This window comes from Prionailurus bengalensis, chromosome D2 (genome assembly GCF_016509475.1).
Source record: "Prionailurus bengalensis isolate Pbe53 chromosome D2, Fcat_Pben_1.1_paternal_pri, whole genome shotgun sequence".
Classification (NCBI taxonomy): Eukaryota; Metazoa; Chordata; class Mammalia; order Carnivora; family Felidae; genus Prionailurus; species Prionailurus bengalensis.
The window spans coordinates 7,525,242-7,545,887 of NC_057351.1; the positions used below are offsets into that span (position 1 = coordinate 7,525,242).

Below are 20,646 nucleotides of genomic sequence, written 5' to 3' on the forward strand. Positions count from 1 at the left end.
ATCATCTTATCTTATCAAAAGAGAGAGAGCATGAGCAGGGGAGAGGCAGAAGGAGAGAGGGAGAAAGAGAATCCCAAGCAGGCTCCACCCTTAACTCGGAGCCCAGCAGAGGGTTAGATCCCACGACCCAGGGATCAACACCTGAGCTGAAATCAAGAGTCGGACACTCAACTGATAGCCACCCAGGTGCTCCTCTCTCTCTCTCTTTCTCACGCGCGTGCTCTCTCTGCTTATGCACAGAGGAGAGGCCGGAGGAGGACACAGCAAGAAGGAGGCTGTCTGCCTGCAAGACAAGGAGAGAGTTCTCATCAGAGACCAGCCATGCTGGCACCTTCACTTCAGGATTCCAGCTTACAGAGCTGCAGGAAAATACATTTCTGTTGTTTAAGCCACTCGGTCTGTGGTGTCTTGTTATGGGAGCCCGAGCTGCCTAAAACCCCCTACGTGGTCGATATTGTCACCGATCCATTTTGCAGTTAAAGAAACTGAGGCTCAGAGAGGTGAAGTAACGTGCCTTGCTCCTATCGTCCAGCAGGTGTGAGCCAGCATCCCCCCCCTCAGGGGCCCCACTCCGGAGCCTGTGCAGGGGTCACCCGGAACTTCTGCCTCGGTGGGCTCTGGGTGGCCTCAGCTGCTGCTGCAGGTGGCGCTCAGGCCCGAGGGAGGGAAGCGGTGGCCAGAGGTACACACAAGACCTGGTGAAGGTCAGATCCCGGGCCCTCCGCTCCGGTTTTATGAATGTGCTTTTGTGTAGAGTGGAATTTTGAGAAGAGCCCAACTCTGCTAGAAAGGAGTCCACCTAGGAAAGAGGACGCCCCTCCAAGAAACTGTGTTGTGGTTTTGGGGTAGTAATAAATTCTTTATGGTGTAAGCAATTCCATTCAATGCACATTTTATCAAGTCTCTGCCTGGCATAAGAAAAGTAGCTGGTTATATAATATTTATAAATATTCATAAAAGTACAATAGAGTATTTCTGAACTACCTCTCAGTTTATCTTGCCCAGGGGGCAGTTGGTTTCTCTCCCCTCACTTATTTCAGCATCGAGGCCCCAGAGGAGGTCCCAGGGCAAAAGGCATCTTGAAAAGGAGGAGCTGACCACGTGGGGGAAATTTCTGACACACAGAAAGTTCGCCATTGAACCCCCAGTGAGGCGTGGGGACGGGAGAGATAGGCGGAGCAAGGTAGGGAAGTGTCCATGTCCCTACCCCCTGCTCACCCCACTCCCAGATAAAACCCTGGGCTAGAGGGCAGGAGAGGGAAGTGATGCTGTGTGGTAGAAACATCCAAGAGGCTGAAGGTGACTGAGAATCTTGAATCTAGTGGCCTGCTTTCCTCTGCGTGGAATGGGGTGCTGTGAACCTCTAAGATAGATTTTCTCGACCTCGGCACTATGCATGTTTTGGGCCGGGTCATTTTTGTCGTTGGGGGAGCTGTCCTGTGCATTGTAGGATGGTCAGCACCTCTGGCCGCTACCTACCAGACGCTAGACTGTCTCCAGATACTGCCCGCTGTGTCCTGGGAGAAAAATTGTGCCCATAGGGACAATACTCCGTACTCAGTGCAGAGCCTGACGCGGGACTTGATCCCACAACGGTGGGATCATGACCTGAGCAGAAATCAAGTAGGACGCTTCACTGACCGAGCCACCCAGGAGCCCCCGCTGTGGCATTTTGTATCAATGGCCCCAATTCATTCGCTTGTTCCTCTTCCTGTACCTGTAGGACTAATGGTGTGGTTCCCTTTCTTTTCTGTAGCTGTGCTTAAAGGGACCATTTCTAGCATTTAAATCCTGTTGAGTGCTGATTTCTCATCTCTCAGTAGCCCAAATACTCTCAAGACTGAGAAGGAACTAAAGGGAGCGTTTGTTGCAGTAGATTATTCATGGTAAAGAATTTGCTGCCTCGGGAGCAACAAAGATGTGTTTGTATATAGGCTGCATGGGTGGCATCTGCGTCACCCTGGGCACCATAAGCAGAGCACTGGGCACTGAGCTTAGCCCAGGCCCCATGAAGTGGCCCTCAGTATCAATGGTCTGTAGACAGAGTTACTGGATACTTCTTAGCATTTCCCTGGCCGTTCTTTCTGAAAGAGCCAAGGACTCAATGTTTTGGAAGATAAAAGTCAATTACACTAAAATGAGTCTTTGTTTGTTTTGAATAGCTATCAGTTCCTATTTAAAAATGACTTTTGGTCAGTATACAATGTCTTCTGACCTTCCTCAGCGATCAGCTTCTCGTCTGGGTATGAAAAGTCCCCAGAACAATCTGTGGATATCCACAACAGCCTTCTGGTTTTAAGAAGGCTACATCTTCAGAATCTTGTGAAACAAAGAAATGCTTTTATTTTCGAATCATTGGTGCTGAGTAGATTTCATGATGTTGGGAATTAACTTTTATTTTCTATTTAAATGCTGACTGTGGTAGGTGAAGGATCGCCGGAAGTTCTCTGACACTCTTCCCATTGAGCAGCAGGTCTAGCCCTCCACCCACGTCTGGGTTGGCTTGTGCTGCTTAACCAACGGAGTTAACCAGTAAAGTTGTGGTGCTTAACCAACAGAGTTAACCAACAGAGCTGTGATGTTTAACCAACAGTTAACCAACAGAGTTGTGATGCTTAGCCAACAGAGTTAACCAATAGTGTTGGACTGTTTAGCCAATAGAGTTAACCAACAGAGTTAACCAATAGTAGTGTGCTGTTTAACCGACAGAGTTAACCAACAGAGTTGTGCTGTTTAACCAACAGAGGTAACCAACAGAGTTAACCAATAGTGGTGTGACAGTTAACCAACAGAGTTCGTTGTAAGTAACCAGGTGTAAGTCAGTAAGAGTTGTGATGTTTAACCGATGGAAGTGACACCGTGTCAGCTCTGGGCCTCGCCCTCAAGGGGACGAGCAGTTTCGCACTTCGCCCGTGGGAATGTGGCCGAGGGTCCGCGTGGGAAGTCTGACTACCCTGAGGCTGCCATGCTGTGAGAAGCACAAGCCACCCGGGGAGCCCTGGAGGATGAGGTGCCAAGTATGGAGACAGAGAGAGGTGGAGGGAGAGGGGCAAAAGGGAGGCAGGGTGGGAGACGGACAGTGAGCAGCGCACTATGGCATCAGGCAGGTGATTGAAGATGTCATGCCAGAATCCTAGAAATGGATCCTCAGCCCCGGCTGGAATCAGAGATGAGTCACCCAGCCACGCTCTTCCCCAATGCTTCACCCACAAAATGGCGAGCAAAATAAAATGGTTTTTATTTTATTTTATTTTATGTTAGGGTCCCGAGTTTTGGTGTAGTTTGTTATACAGTAATGGACAACTGACTTTTCAGCTACTACAGATCATCACTGAAGATAATTCTAAGAGACTTGTCGGGCACAGCTCGGGAAAGACATTCATTCTTGGGATGTGAAAGCTGGAAGGGGTCATAGAAACCATTGGTTCCAGTACTGTTATCTCACAGAGGGAGGAAACCGAAATCCGGAGACATTAAAAGAGCAACGCTCAGCCACTTGGTCACAGAGCTAGGGGCTTAACCATTGCCTCAACGGTTTTGTGACAACTTTCCCAGAGAAGAGCACTTCTCGGTCTTCAAATTTCTTCTGAGGAGAGTCACTAAGTTCAGAATCTCTCCTTCCCCGCACCTGCAGTCTGTGGTGTGCTCCTTCCGAGGGCCCCCGTGTCCTCCTGCTACCCAGGGTCCTTCCTTCCACCTCCCACCGCCTCATCCCCGAGCAGAATTTATTCATCTTCAAATGCAGAGAGAGCACAAGGGACATTGTGATTCATGCCACCAAGTTTCTTCCTCCAGGATAGGTGCTTGAGCCGCTCAGCCGGAAGCCAACGAAGGGCACGTCCCAGGAGAGCATGTTAGGGAGGCTCCCGGGTTATCTGCCTCTTGACTGGGTCCCTTGCCCGGGTCCCTGTGGTCCGCCCAGCAATTGTACACAGCTGATTACATGTAGCAAGCCAGAGCCCCGGATTCCCCATGGCACACACTGCTGTTTCTACAGCCACATGGTCCGTGCAGAAGCTGACCACATAGCTTTCAAGTTCACAGGGAAGGGCGTCTCAGAGGAGACCCAGCTCAGCTGACTTCCCTCCATTTAAACTACTCCTGGTGGGGTAATCCCTCATGAGGAAACCTCTCTGATAGTTTCTGTCACTGTCCCGCTGTGGTCCAGGATACAGCATTCTCCACTACATCTGCCCCTGACCTACTCAGTAAGGAGTCGCTTCAGCTTTCAGAGAATACGAAGCTTCCAAATGGGTTGGGGGAGGGGGTTGGAAATCCACCGGTGCAAATGAGGGGAATTTTATGCTTAGGGAGAAAACTGGGGAAAATAGTTAAAAGTCATCCCCAAATACAAGGGACAGAAAAAAAAATGTAAAGAGAGAAAAGCATAAACCTTAGGCCAGCATTTTTCAGAGTGGTTCAAGGGCCATTTGCATCAGAATTACATAGGGTGCTTACGAAAAATGCAGATTCCAGCCTTCCATTCTGGACCCACTGAGTCAGGCTCGGTGGGGGTGGAAACGTACATTTTCAACAGCTCTCCGGGTGGTTCTTGTGCTCATTAAAGTTTGAGAATAGCTGCCTTAGATTTGTTTTACAAACAAATTTCATGAAACATTTTCTGAGAAGTCCATGCAAATTTCAGCTTTGATTTATGTGTTCTTCCTAATGCCCACATGTGCACACGCACATGTATACACACACACACACACACACACACACACACACATGCACACACACACTGTTCTATAAGCTTCTAATGGGAATGGAGAGAAGGGAATGGATGTGGGCTAATTTCAGTCTTTATGTGTGGTTTTTAGACCTTGAGACATACCTCCCTTCCCGTTGGCTCATCTTCTCCCCTTTACCATTTCTTTTATGCATGAGGCATCCCCCCCCCTTCATGTTTTCTGGCCACAAGGGAAATTCCCAGGTGCGAGAACATTCAGTCCTCAGCCTCAGGAAAGACTCTGATGTGCATCTTTGAAGATGGCAGAACTTAAATATTAAAGGATCCACCAGGCGCCAATAGAGTCGAGCTGGAGTCCCAAAGGGGAATTTGTTTTCAACATAAACACTAATAATACACTGATTGTGAAGGCGAATATTGACAGTGTGTTGAGTGCTCCGATCAGCACCTCCCTTTGTGCTCTTGAGGGATGTCAGGGCGGCTAAGTCAGGCCAACTATGGGGAGGTGGCAGACCGGGAAGCTTGTGCTGAACGTGTGTATTCCTTCGTCTCCAGCCCTGACCATTTGGGGGTCCAGGCCTCTCCCCGCGAACCCTTGGGTAACAAAGCCTTTCTCAAGTGGTCTCACACACTGCAGAATACAAAACTTGGAACTCAGTAGAGGCTTGGACAAGCATCAGATAAAAACACCTGTTTTCATTCCAAAGAGCCAAATAGTGCTTCAATGCTACCCATTCTTCGAGATTTAGCTTGAATGCTGAATTCTCCAGGAAGCACTTACCATGTTACAAATAGTATTATGATACTCTTTTATCCGAATTAATGTTATAATATTACCTACATAATATAGAGACCTGAATAATATACTAGTTTTAAAATGCTGGCAGTGTTACTATGCTATATATTAATACCTGTAATAATATCACTCTTATCCCGTTAAAGTAATGCTAGCCGGATAAGGGTAACAGCCGTGACAATAATGGCTGATATTTATTGAGAACTTACTGGGAAGATGTCAACCCTGCCATGAGTATTATCACTTAATGCTTACCACCATTCTGCAAGGTGGATCCTCAAAGGGCTCTCACTGCAGAGGAGGAAAGGAAGCTTCTGTCAGCTGCTAAATGGTGGGACCACAGTTTGCACCCACAGCCCATTCTCCCAATCAGCAGGTTACCTTCCTCACTCCCCTGGGTCCAGACCATCGTCTGGCCTTTGGTGGGAGCCCTTGACCACGTGCTGCCTTTCCTTATAGTGATTTAGCAATTGCCCAGCTCCTGGAGGGCAGGATCCGGTCGGCCCCTGAAAGCGTTCATCCCGTGCCATTCAAATGTCTCTTGGATAGGTTAGAATTTCACCCGCCAAGAGGATCAGGCTTGCAGACGACAGTGGCAGTCTACCTTCTTCCGCATAAAGGGAGTGCCGATTATCCACGACGTATCTCGAGTGATGGCAGAAGGTAATTTCCACGCCAGTTTCCTCCAGCAAGGACCTCGGCAACTGTTACCCAAACAATTGCAAAGTGTCCATCAGATTTATGATGAGTCCGGCTGAGCTCTATAATACTGTAACCTATAATTACATACTACTATATGGAATACTATAGAATAACGTGCACTCAACACCTACCGTGTGCTGAGCACTCGGCTAAACCCTTGGCGAAATAATCCCATAGCCCTTGCCACTCTTCAAGGCAGATAGTTATCTTTTCTCTATTGAGGGAAAAGCCAGTGAGTCACAGGGTTTGGACCTGAAATCCAGTCTGACTCCAAAGTCTCCGCTTTTAATCATGTAATCGCTATTCTAACCAACCTCTTTCCCTCTTCCTTCCTCTTTGCTTTCTTTTCAAGAAACGTGTATTGAATGCTTCCTCTGTACGAGGTGGGTCGGGCGGATACTGCAGAGGTGAGCGAGCAAAACCTGGTCCTAGCCCTGATGGAATATTGGGCAAAGTCAGAAGACGGAATAAGCAATTAGGAAACCCAGTGGCGAGGGTATGGCAGAGTTTGCAGAGCTGTGAGAACAGAGGCGGGACGGCCATGACCTTGCTTGGCTCTTGAAGCGTAGTCGGATTTACACAGCAACCCTCTGGGCTGCCTGTCAGAAGCCCCGTTTGTGTGTGACAGTGCTGAGTTTCAGAGAGGTCCGGACACTTGGTCAAGCCCATGCAGATGGCAAGCGACAGGGCTGCTATTCAAGCCCGGGTCTGGAACACTCAAGGCTGGTGCTTTCCTCCTTGGACCAAGTCACCCGGAACCAATGGAAGTAACCTCCAATGGGATGACTGCTTTTTACTGTGGTAAGTGACGTGTTTTCTACTAAATAAGAAGCAGTCCATTTCTTTCTAGCCAAACCATCATCCGTCTACATACTTTAGGGCAAGAAAAAGCCCCAAATTCCTGTGTTTTGAGGATTCTTTCTGTGAGGGAAGTGGAGGAAATCCTTAAGGTAATCGACAGATCCCTTGACAGTTATTTCAGGTCCTGCTCGGATGGAGTTCGCTAGGTTAGTTATTCCTCAGTTTACATTTATTTAGATCTCAAGCCTGCCCACGTTGGATGAATGGCAAGGACCAACTTCATTTTGGGCTATGATGAACCGGTCAAAGACTAGCACTCCCTGCAGAAAGAAATGCAAAGAGGCTGATGTAGGTGACGTTCTCGGGTCCTCGGGACTTCACTGTCGACTCGCTGCAAGTCTGGGGACACTTCACCTCTTGTCAGTCCTCCGGATTTTCTGTACTTTTTTGTGAAATGAACACAGTAGCAGGGAAATGGCTTCAGAGGAAGGAGAAGCCACCTGCTGCTCGGAGAGCACTTACACGTTGCCTGGCAGAGGAGGTGACATTCTGAAGCTTCTACACTCTTCGTACACACCATGTATTCTGAGCGGCACCGGGCATTTTACAAGTATCTGGTTACCATTTTTGAAAACCGTTCTTGCGAACGGTGTTTGGACATGAGACAACTAATTTCCTGCGTCATGTGTGGATTTCCAGAACGATGCCAGAGGGGGCTGAGAATACGGTTACTCTGTTGAGAACAAAAAAATGCTTTTCACATCTGCCCAGGGCCAGAATTTTATCTCTCCCAGTATATTAAAAACACCACGCCGGGGAGTCAGTGTGAAGGGAAGGATGTATAATTAGTCGGGTGCTTTTGAAATCCTCTCTTTGAGTTCTGAGATAGCGCTGAAGAATCAAAGGCCCCAACTGGCACTGACCCTACTTACCTGAAGGCAATATTTAAACAGAAGAGTCTGGTGTCCCTCCGCCCCATCCTCTTGGCCCCATCACGCCCACCACGTTGGCCAACGTGACAGACGGCTAACACACTGTGCCAGTGGAAGTCAGTCTCGGACGGCCAGAGCTCCAAGCAGACCCCAGCTCAGGACAGCCAAGCCATCATCTCTTCTCAGTACTCAATAAAAGCATTCAGACACCCCAATATGTCTTTTTTTTTTTTTAAAGGCATTGATCTTCTGTGTAGGGAAGAGATGATTCTGAGCAAGATTCATCAGAGTTGCTGGTGAAAGATGCTGTGCTATGGGAAAGTGAAGCCAGGGCCTTCTCGGCCTTGCATGATACAAAATTAGGGACAGGAGGGGCCATGCGGCAAGTAAAAGCCTGTGAACAGGTGGCTCCCGGGCTACCTGGAGCCCTAAATGTGTCTCGTTTGACCTACACAGAGCTTTCGTAGAACTTATCATAAGATAAGAACTTATCATAAGACAAGAACTTATGATAAGTTTCGTAGAACTTATCATAAGAACAAATCATAAATCATAAAATAATAAATAATACAAAATAACAGTAAGTAAATAAAATAAAACAAAACAAAAATAATAAAATAATCAGCTCCAGCTCCTGAAAGGGGTGGGGAGACAAGAAAATAGAGGAGGATATCTTTGCAGTCTCGGGGTCGGCAGAACTTTCTTCAGATGGAACACCAAAACGGTGACCCATGAAAGGAAAAAAAAAAAAGCTGGACTTTAGCAAAATTGAAAACTCATGGTTTTGAAAGGCACTCTTAGAACAATGAAAGAGGAGTCACAGGCCGGAAGAAGTATTTGAAAATCACAAATCTGATGAAGGACGTATATACAGATTAATAAAGAACCCTCAGCACTCAACAATACAAAAATAACCCCATAAAAATAGGCAGAAGATTTAAATAGACGGTTCACCAAAGAAGATGTAAGGACGGCAAATAAATGCATAGAAAGATGCCCAACTGAACTGGTCTTTAGGGGAATGCAAGTTAAAACCACGGTGAGATACGCACATCTACAAAAACGACTCAAACTAAGAAGACTGACTATACAAAGTGTTAACACAAATAGTCAGCTATTGTACGACCTAGCTCTTCTGCTCCTAGGTGTTCATCCAAGAGAAACAAAAGCATATGTCCAAAGACTTACACAAAAACATGAAAGCAACTTTGTGCTAGTAGCCTCAACCCCAAACTAGAAACAACCCCAGTATCCATCAACAGATGAATGGATAAACAAATTATGGCGTTTGCATATAATAGAATACTATCCGGCTGTAAGAGGGAATGAGTTATTGATCCACACGCCATGAAGGGGACTCAAAATTATTATGCCGGATGCAAAAAACCTGACCCAAAAAAGTACATACTATACGATTCCATTTGTGGAAAATTCTAGAAAATGCCAATGAATCTGAAGGAACAGAAAGCAGATCTGTGGTTGTCCCGGAATGGGGATGAGGGTGAGAAGGCTGGATTATAAAGGGATACAAAAGAACTCTCGGGAGTGGTGGATGTGTTCATTATCTTGATTATAGCTCTGGTTCACAAGTGAACGTGTATATAAACCTCCTATATTGCACATTTTGAATCTGTGCCATGTATCGTCTGCCAGTTACATTGCAATAAGGCTGTTCAAAATGGACAGATCACATCTGGGTTTGGGAGATGCCACATTTCTCTTAAAAACTTACCAGCTGTGGGCTTATATTCCTGTATGACACCAACAGGCTAGCTGGGAGCCCTGCTGTCCCTGGACGTGGTGTTCCCTCCGTGCCCACTGCTCTCGTGAACTGGCTCCACTCCTCGTATTGAGGTCGCCTGCTTGGCCTCTGCAGGCGTTCAAATTTAGAATCCTCAGTCTTGCCACGCTCCTTGCGGGCATTACAGTCTTTAAAACTTCTCCTTGCTTCCCAGATTAAGTTCCTTTAGATAAGTTCTTCAAGAGTGAGCCTGGGGTCACAGATCATTATGACAGAAGGGCATCAGGGAACTTTATGAGAGTGACACACTTCTTTGGACTCCCGCCAGCAAGTTGAGACAATAGTTCCCTTGCTTGCGTGGGAGGCTGATTTCAACTCTTCAACTCATAAATAACTCTGGCTAGCATGAATCAAAGGAAGCTTTATTAGGAGAGAAGAGTTGAGGGGCTCCTGGGTGGCTCAGTCGGTTGAGCGTCCGATTTTGGCTCAGGTCATGATCTTGGCGGTTTGTGGGTTTGAGCCCCACGTCGGGCTCTGTGCGGACAGCTCAGAGCCTGGACTCTGCTTCATATTCTGTGTCTCCCTCTCTCTCAGCCCCTGCCCTGTTCGTGCTCTATCTCTGTCTCTCTCAAAAATACATACATGCTAAAAAAAAAAAAAAAAAAAAGGAGAGAAGAGTTGAGGGGCACCTGGATGGCTCAGTCAGTTGAGCACCTGACTCTTGATTTTGGCATAGGTCATGATCTCATGGTTTGTGAGTTCGAGCCCCAAGTGGGGCTCCACGCTGACAGCACGGAGCCTGCATGGGATTCTCCCCCTACCCCCCCTAAAAATAAATAAACATTTTTTTAAAAAGAAGAGAAGCGTTGCAAAGGTTTCTATAATATTCCATAGCTAAAATGGCAAGGCTCAAAGGTCGAGCAGGGCATTCCCCAACATGACTATCAGCCTGTCCTCGGTTGAAGCTTTCCTGAAAGCTGGGACTTGGCTGGCCTGATTCTGTCCCATAGTCCCTTGTGGCTGCCCTGAGAATACCTATCTGCTTCCCCAGGGCCTCTGACAAGTCTCCTTGAACTCTAGATTTTAGCATGGGGAGGCCAGGAAATGTGCTGATCTGGACAATTATTATAACACTTCTGGCCACCCAGGGGCAGATGAGGACTTCCTTTCTTTTGAGATCTATGCCTTCTGATAATGGCACAGAGACAAGGCCATAAACAGTAGACGCGGAGATCTTAGCGTGGGATCATCGTGTCTGCTCACCTCCATGCAGCCCAGTCCTTCGAAGCTCAGAGCTTGGTCTAGACCACAGGCTAGCAGCACACCAGATGGTTGAAAACTCTCCTCCAACCCCGGTGTGCTTCCTGACTCTCTACAGGGGGGTTCTCTGGTTCTTCCTTGAGGGGGACTACTCCGCATTTATGCTGGTGCTAACTTTCTGTTGGCTTTCTTTTTCCGAAGAGTCTCAGGACCCCATGCCTCCTGGAGCCTGCCTCAAGTCCCAAAGTCCTTAGTTTTCTTTGTTAGGAGCTAATTTGGCTGCACTGGCTACAGGGAAATTCCCCACCATTTTGAAAACCCAAGCTCTGTCGTCATTTCTGTCTTCTAGTACCTGTCTCCCTTCAGAATTTGCTTTGTACCACGGAAGAGTTTCACCTGGGGCTGGAGAACATCTTTGACTTTCTGTTTGCCTCAAAAGAAGCTAAGTGCTGCCTATCTATAGAAATTTATGCTATTTCTACAAGTGCAAACTGTATAACTACACAGAGCTTGGAGACTGGGGTTGGAAAGGGAGTAGTTCAGCTTGAATCTATTTTTGGCCAGATCCAATTTAGAGGAAGAACGCCACTTTCATGATGATGGTGATGATGATGATGATTACTCTTTGAAGGAGTAGCTCTTCTAGTGCCACGTGATGAGTGTCACGTGATCGGCATAAGCACGCACGAGCACACCCTCCGTTCTACATTAACGGAGGGACGGGAGGGAGGGTTTCAGTAAAATTTTTAAATCATAAGGATACATACACAGAGTCAGATGTGATGACTTCAAATCAATCACAGTTGTGGCCAAGCCGTATTTTCCAACAAAGCTGCCAGCTGCCACTGTCTGTAATGCATCCGGAACTCCTCTTTTTTGCTACCTTTTATAAAACCCGTGTCAGATTACTTGGAATGTCCTCAAGAACGTACAGATCTTTGGGTTTTTTGTACTGTGATTTTGGGGACTGTTCCCGGTTGAATAGTGAACCCCCCAAATTCACATCCACCTGGAAGCTAAGAACATGCAGACATATTATGAGGGCAAGTTTAGGGTGGATCCTATATCCTATATAACTGGTATCCTTAGAAAGAGGAGAGAAAAGAAGAGACATAGAGACAGAGACATACAGGGAGAATGCTGTGTGATGGACAAGGTCAAAGTGCTGTGTCTACAAGCCAAGAAATGTCAAGGATTGCTAGGGACCACCAGAGCTAGGAAGAGGAAGGGAAGACTAGACACTATAGAGAGTGACACGGCCCTGCCACGACCTTGATTTTGGACTTCTAGACTCCACAACTAGGAGAGAAAACATTTCTGTTGTTTAACCCACTCGGCGTGTGGTACTTTGTACGACAGTCCCAGGAAGCTAACACAGAAGCTAAGTCGGTTGACTGAGGAAGTAATCAAGCTGAGTAATTCTGCTGCTGATCAAACAAACGCTGTGATCAACCAGACCAGACAGATTTAAAGGACACAACAGGTAATGGTTGCCTCTGGTGGCGAGCGCTCTAACACTGGTACCCTTCGCGTTATCTCACGGGTCCTCGAAAAACTGTGGTGTGGTGTCTTAGCTCCATTTCATAAGAGGAAGAAGCTGAGGAGTTTATAGGTTGAGAAACTTGCCTGTGATGGTGCAGCTGGTCGTGGTCAGAATTTAAAGTTTATGCCTCCTTTTCTACACCACACTGCGTCTCAATGTCTGAGGATGACTGCCAAAAATGTTTGAGCAACAGACCTGTCTTTGAACTAATTGTACCATGCCCCAAGGTGACAGATGTGTAGAAAGGTTCTCTTGGACAGTTATCTCTGGCTTTTGTTGGTTTGTTTAAAAAAAGAAATCCTCTGTGATTACTTTCTGGCCACACCTCGTCTATGTTATGTTGGATTCTTTGCCTGCCTAACTTATATTCCCACTCCCTTAGGAGACACTGGGACTTCTTTTCCATCTTGTGCAGAACTGAAGAAGCTGTCAGCACTTAGTAAATAATCAGTACCCACGCCAGCACAGCGATCCCTACAAATTATGACCCTCAGGCTCTGAAGACTAAGAAAAATGTTCAGTTGTGCAATATTCCACTCTTTTAATAATCTTAACAGTGTGGGTCATGTTAGTCCTAGTTTAATATTATAATCCAAACAATATTTGACTCTGAATGCGGAGTGAGGCTCAGGACTCACCCGGGCCAGCGTATTCTAAGACGACTCAGGGTAGCCGGTCGGGCTGTTTTGACCTTTCCAGTACTTGTGAACTGGCTGGGCTTTTTGTCCATCCACTGCCTACATGGCACTCACCACACACATAATAATAGAACAATGGTGCCATTTTTCTTTTCCCTTTCTCTTCTTAAAATCTTGTTAAGAAGAACCAGCTCAGCTTTGCCGTTGTGGTAGATTGAGGGCCACCATGTCTGTTTGCTGGGACCACTTTGAATGGACTCAAGCTGGACAGGGTCCGTCTCCTCTACTCGGCTCTCCTCTACCCTACTTTATCTTTCTGTGTCCCCAGTCAAAGAAATGGGGCTCCCCTCAGGTGGAGAGGGTTTTTTGCAAACGGTCCTTGACACTTCGTGTCCCTCTTTTTCTCCATGCGGTGTGAGGCGTGTGCCAGGGCTCATGACATGGCAGTAAGGGAGGATGGTCTTGCTTGGCTGAAGACCAGCTTTGGGTTGAAGCCAATCTTAAATTCTGTAAGAAGCGTTCCTAGACTGTAGCCTTGGTCTCATGCTTCCTTCTCGGAGACGCTTTCTCTTTGTGAAAGAAAGTCTTTGACTTGTCTTCTTTCATTTTCCAGTCTTCCTTTGCTATAAGTCACTTATATCTATTTTTTCCTTTGGAATATCAGTGGCATCATCTCTTGGTCTGTCACACTTTGGGTTCAAAATTGTTTAATAGGTAGGCGCTTCCCAGGTAAACTTCAGAGTCTTTGGCCTATCGTTCAAGGCCCACCTACCCCTCAATCCCACCCCAATTTGTCTGATATTCATTGATTCAATGAGAGGCAAAGGTGCCATGAGAGGATGTAGGCAGGACACGTGACCCAGAATCTGAGGCCAAGAGACGCTTTGCAGAGGAAATGATGTCGAGGCTGAAACCCGACTACGAATTGGAGTGGCCCAGATGAAAGATAGAAAAGGTTTTCCTGGTGGGTGGAATGCCATGTATAAAGCCTAGAGGCAAGACTGCAGAGTGCACTTGGGAACTGAGAAGTGCTCTGTAGATGGAGGGCAGGGAGGGGTTGGGCAGGGACTGGGAAGGTGAAGGCTGGAGGCAGAAAGCAGGGACCAGATCCTGTTGGACTTGAAAACCTAGTGGGTTAGACTTTGCCCTAAGGTCAGTGAGGAACCATGGTAGGTTTTAAGCAGGGGTGGTGGTGGTGAGGGAACCCTTAAGATTTACCTTTTATTTAAAAAAATTTTTTTTAATGTTTACTTTTGAGGGGGGGAGGGGCAGAGAGAAAGGGAGACACAGAATCCGAAGCAGTCCCCAGGCTCTGAGCAAGCTGTCCTCACAGAGTCTGACGTGGGGCGCGAGATCATGACCTGAGCCAAAGTCGGACGCTTAACCGACTGAGCCACCCAGGTGGCCCAAGGTTTCCCTTTTAAAAAGATCATTCTAGCTTCCTCGAGGATAGTAGATCAGAAGAGAGCAAGATAAAGAGACTGGAAACCCAACTGGAGGCTGCAATTCAGACAAGAGATGATAGCAGGAAGTCGGAGCACGGCCAAGAGGGCGAGAAATGTGAACAGACTAGGGATATTTAGGTGTCAGGCTGGTTCCGAGTATGTTACCTGATTGCATTCATACCAAACGTGCTCCTGCTTGTATCCACAGAGACAAATTCTACCCACACCGATGCTGTCTCTACATGAAGCCTGCTCTGACCTTCAGCCCCCAGAACCTGTATAAATGCTCGAAAGCTTTTTTGCCCTGTGCCCTTATTTCACGAAGACAACTCATGTACACGGTCAGTTCTCGTTTTCATAACGTGTGTCTTTTCTCAAGCGGATGGCGTGCATTTTGAGCAGAGGCCACGTCGATACGTCTTTTATATTCTGTCCTCCTTAGCGAGTCCCACATCATCTCACGCAACGTGGATGGGGCGGTATTTGTCCCGCCGCCCACCCGCGATCGTGTTCCACTTCCAAACACCTGCTGGCTATTCTCATGCAGGTTTCCTTTTAAGTGGCACAACCAAGCGGTCAGTCTAGTGATCCACTCATTCATTTATTCATCTGCTTATGCTTTTCTTCACTCACTCACCACAGCCTTACTAGGCAGCTGCTGTCTCCCAGGTACTGTTCTAGGGCTGATTCTCTCTGCCTTTGGCTGATCGGCCCACTTCATTTTGGGTATGGTGTTTCTCGTCACGGAGCCAGACTCCTTCTCCCATTTGCCACATTCAACGAGGATTCAGTGTACCGGACGTGTTTTTCTGCTCTAAGCGCAGCTTAGCGAGTGGTACCCAGATGAGTCACATCATGGGGAGGAACAAAGGTGTGGAAAGATTCCTTTGGCTCCCCAGGTAGAGCACTCGCCTTCCTGCAGTTGGCAAATGTCTTGCCCAAGGGACTCAAGCTTTGGTATTTGAATGTGTACCGGACCGAGTTAATCCTGTCCTGTTTTTTGAATAGTTGCTGATGTTTACCCAGTTGAAAGAGAATTCGAGAGCGCCAGAGACTCCGTGGATGCATGAATCAGAAGAATGGCGGAGTCCTAATGCAAAGTTCTCCACGTAAAGACACATTTTGCCTCTTGCCCCCGACACGGTCCCAGCTCTCGGGCTGCCATTACCTGGTACCCCACCCTACCAAGAATGGGCATTGGACTAACTGCGGTTTGGGAGGGAAGCTTCTGAGTTCCAAGATTCTTCTGAACTCCACTTGCTTTAAGTGATTTTCACTGCAGAGTTGCATCAAAGCTCTTTTTTTGGCAAAGAAGTTGCCATATACGATTAAAAATAATTTGGGGGGCAGGATCTCTACCAGGAATTGAACAAACAATGTACTGTCTTAAGCTGGTTCCAAATTCCTAATGCATCTGTTTTGTACAGTCCCCATTTCATAAAACTACAATTCCTCATTTGTCTGAGTTCTTTCTGCTTGCGCGTTATAAAAGTCACACCCGTTTATTCCTGGCCCTGGAGGCACCTTCCCAAGTTTGGGAAAGCCTCTTGTTTGAAGTCACAGAAGCCCTAAATAATGCAGTTGTTGTCAGCATCTCTATTCAACATTTAGCAAGTTACCCCACTGCTTTTCTTGACCAGGACAGATGTAAAACGTCTGACTCCTCAGTTAATTTCCTGAAGATTTCACAGCCCTGATCCATTTTCTGGCCAGAGCCACGATCTTAGATCCGCATACCTCCCCTAGTTTCTCCGTTGAAACTCTCCAACGGGGCAGCCATGGCCACACAGCGTAAGTCCGCTGTTTTATTTGTTTAATTATTTTATCTCAAGGCGAATTGTGAGGCTATGGATCAGAAATTTCTAGGTTCGGGGCGCCTGGGTGGCGCAGTCGGTTAAGCGTCCGACTTCAGCCAGGTCACGATCTCGCGGTCCGTGAGTTCGAGCCCCGCGTCGGGCTCTGGGCTGATGGCTCAGAGCCTGGAGCCTGTTTCCGATTCTGTGTCTCCCTCTCTCTCTGTCCCTCCCCCATTCATGCTCTGTCTCTCTCTGTCCCAAAAATAAATAAACGTTGAAAAAAAAAAAGAAATTTGTAGGTTCAACAGGCTGTTGTCCTCGGTCTTCATCTCAGCTGTGATCATAGAAATTTTCCTGATTTGCTGACACCTAATTTAAACTTAGGCATTCGATTTGGTTTGTTTTTGATGCTGAATCTCTACATCAGTCGGTCACATTAATTTGCAAATTGCAACATCCTAGCCTAAACTGGCCGACACAAAAATGAATCCCCCGGCTTACAGAAACTGGCACCTCCAGGGGGCACGTTAAGGCACAGCGGGATTCGGGTTCACAGAGGATTTTCGGGACTCAGTTTCTCCCGGTTTCTTGGCTCTGCTTCCTGCGAGTGTTGGCATCAGGCTCACGGTCCATGAGCGGGAGACGCAGGACTTTGCAGCGACGGGAGCACAGCCTCCTTTCAGGCCCCGTGGAGACAGGTGGGTTTCTCTCGCCCCGAGGTTCCACAGAATCCTGAACCTGAGTCTTGTTGACCAGAAGTTTTTCACATACCCATCTCTGAATGGGTTCCCCTGGGTAGGGGTAGGCTGATTACTGTAGGACATCCCTGAGGGGAAGAGATGGGGACAGAGAGCCCTCCACACAACAGCAAGAAGAGATACCCACCTCAGCTCCTAAGTAAGATGGGAACCGTGGCCCGCTCTCTGTTCCCCCTTTGCCTGTCATAGGATCCAGGGTTGGGTTTCAAGAGGATCCGGCACCGTAAAACTACTTAAAACTCAGGCGTCCGGGTCTGAAGGAACCGTAACCGTGCGCACGTGAATGTTACGGTTACACTCGCCGACATGACTTTATTTTCGGTACGGTGACGATGGTGACTTTTTTCCTCCAGTTTTTATCTCCGGGGTTCTTTGCATTTCATGCCACATTTTCCAAGTGGGGTATTATTCTAGCAGACCCTTTGAAAATGACTCCTTTGCAAAGTTAACATGGCGTTTTGGACGCCGTTTGGGGAGGCTGAACCGGTAAGTAGGATGTGCTGGCTTTGACAAAGTTTACATAATTCAACTGTTGAAAGAGATCCGGAAGCATTATCTTCAATGGGACTGAATTGAAAAGAAGCAGAGATTAGCGTACAAAATCCTGTAAGTGTTGGAGAAATTTGGCTTAGTCGAGGCCTCTGTATTGGCCTCAACAAAATTGACCGAAGTGTCCTTCTTACAGCTCCTCATTCCCCTGAACCTGGCATGCCCAGGCCTATCTACGGTAATTATTCTTAGTGCTGCCTTATAGGCCGGGAGGCCACCCGAGATTTAAATAGAAGTGAGCAAACTTCTATCACCTCGGTGATTATTATTATTACCATTACTGTTACTAATAATGATACTAATAATGGCTGCCAGTTATCGAGCGTTTACTATGTGTATAGACTAGTACTTAGATTTAGAATTTCTTTTTTTTTTTTAATTTTTTTTTAACGTTTATTTATTTTTGAGACAGAGAGAGACAGAGCATGAATGGGGGAGGGGCAGAGAGAGAGCGAGACACAGAATCGGAAGCAGGCTCCAGGCTCTGAGCCATCAGCCCAGAGCCCGACGCGGGGCTCGAACTCATGGACCGCGAGATCGTGACCTGAGCCGAAGTCGGACGCTTAACCGACTGAGCCACCCAGGCGCCCCAGATTTATAATTTCATTGAATATTCTCAACAGCCGTACGAGATAGGAAGGATCATTCTCATTTCCAGGGGAGGAAATCAAGGCAAAAAAAAGCTCCCCTGAGATTTCACAAACTAGTACATTATAAACCTTGGGATTGACATACAGGTTAGCAAGTTAGTCAGATTTCAAAGCTCATGATTTTTGTTCAGGTCCTGTTAACTGGGAGACTTAGTCTTCAGGTCTATGGAATAGAAATACCATTGCCTTGGGAAGTCTTTTTCCCTGGCCCTCATTGACCAGGGACATTTTACCCTGTCTTTCATTTTGTAGATTTATTTTTCCTCTTTCTTCCATCTTTCAAATTAAAGAAAGACTGAAATTATTCTGGAGAATAACTGCTCACTTGGCTGCTGTGTAATGTGTCCACCGTCACCGTGTGGGGACCGGGCACAGTTTTGTGCGTCCGCTAGGTCCTATGTTGCTGTTTGTCACATTTGGACCTTCGTTATCTGTCAGTCCTCACACGGGTAAGCCACCTGTAAACGTTGCTACTTCATCATTACCTTGTCAGGTTTGGGAAAGAAGAGATTAAGGACATTGATTAAGACGGGTTGGAAATGCTACCACAGTTCATAAAAGCTGCATTTCTGTGCTGTACCTTAATCTCTGGGAAAAGAAGGATGAATCCATCCATTCCTGGACATTAGCATATCATTAAGAACAGGTGGCTCTCCATTAAGAGTAGGCTCAAAGTTCCGAAGCATCTTCAGGAAAGGCTCTTCAAGGAGAGCCAGCAGCCTTGTTCAAAATGGCTGACCGAATTTGTTGGCTACCGTAACTGAACAGTTCAGGCAGAATTCACTTCAGGCACAGCTAGGGCTAGGGGCTTAAATGGAGTCATCAGATTACCGAGTCATACAGCTTACTGTGGCTCTCCACCTTTCACCTCTGCTCTTTCTCTCTTGGCTTAGTGCTCCGGAAGGTTCTCCCCTTCTGGTGACAGAATGGCCACAGGAAGTTTCACGCTTACAATCTCTCAGCTTTCAAGCACAGTGGAAAGACAGTACCTCTTTCCTAAGACTTCTAGCACGAATCCTGAGAATGACACTTTGATTTGGCTCGAGTCACACACCCACCTCCTGAATCAATTACCGAAAACAGGAAAGAGAACTGGCCGGACTTGGATTGCTTGCTGGCCTCTGTAGCCTAAGAGTGGGATGGACCTCTCCAGAACCATAAATACTGGAAACGTGTAGAAAGGTGGCTTTTCGAAAGAAAATCAGGGCGAAGGGGGGTCAAAAGAACAGAACAGCAAACAATCACACTAAGAACCCCCAGTGTCGACCATGCTTTTTCTAGAACTCAGTTTCTCCACCTGGAAATAAATCCAGCTGCAGACTACTGTGTTCCCAGGTACCCCCTGATGTGGTAAAGCAGGAGGAGAAAGAGTGGTATTTAGGGGGACAGAGAAATGCTCTGAGCAGTCTCGGGGTCCAGCAGGCCTGGAGGCTCCTGTAACTGGGACAAGAGTGGGTCCCCATTAGGCGGGTGGGTGGGAGAGTGCAGGACCAGTCCCGAGGGAAAACGGCTGGATTTTCAGACATCTACTTGCGGTGGTTATTAAGTAAGCTTTTTAGAGCACTTATAAGGCCAGCGTCGTGCTCTCCCCTGCCAGGCTGCATTCTCAAGATGTGACATTGAGAGATGATGCCCACTGTCACCGGTGGCTAAAAAATAGGGTTGAGGCGACAAACTACATCAACACTACAGGACAGTCAGGGACAGGAGTGACATGGGGGGCACTGAGTTAATTAGAGGTCTTCTGGAAGAATATGCATTCGTACATTTTGCAGACATCACTTTATCATCAGCACGAACACGAAAAAGACCCGTGGCTTATGTTGCAACATTTTTTTAAAAAAAGAAAGATAACAAAACCCAAAGAAACATCTTGTGTTCCCAGTGGCAGAGAGTGGTCCTCACTCCGCGAATGTTATTAGATACAGAAAGACAACAAACCTTCGGTTCATAGCAGGGAATCCTGGGTACCTATTAGGAGATAATAGAATAAATTATAAGCCCTCCAGGAAAATGAAACAGAGGGCCCTGGCTACAAAGAGAAACCCAAGTGGTGGAGACGCTCTGCATGTAATTTTCATAACTTATCACAAAATAAAAATTCTTAGGACTTTCCTCAATTCTGGAAACTTAATTGAGTTTGATGTTAGAGAAACTCTCTTGTTGTTTTCAAATTAAAAAAAAAGAAAAGAAAAGAGAAAAAATAAAAGACACCCTATGTTTTGCTTTCCTGCGCTGTGATGAGTGACAGAGAGCTAGGCTTCGGGGACTAACTGGCGACACCAGGCGGGAAGGCTGGCCTCCGGAGGGCGGGCCGGGCGGCGGAACGGCCTCGATCCTAAAGT

General features: G+C 47.0%; 1 protein-coding gene across 1 annotated transcript in view; it reads right to left on the reverse strand.

The window, feature by feature from the left end:
• Positions 1–20,119: 20,119 nt before the first annotated feature.
• The window catches only part of RNLS (renalase, FAD dependent amine oxidase), a 330,346-nt gene continuing 329,819 nt past the window's right edge, over positions 20,120–20,646 (reverse strand). The window contains exon 7 of the mRNA XM_043598009.1: positions 20,120–20,272. Within this exon, the coding sequence (XP_043453944.1) occupies positions 20,138–20,272 (135 nt within the window). The 3' untranslated portion in view covers positions 20,120–20,137. The remainder of the gene's footprint in view (positions 20,273–20,646) is intronic.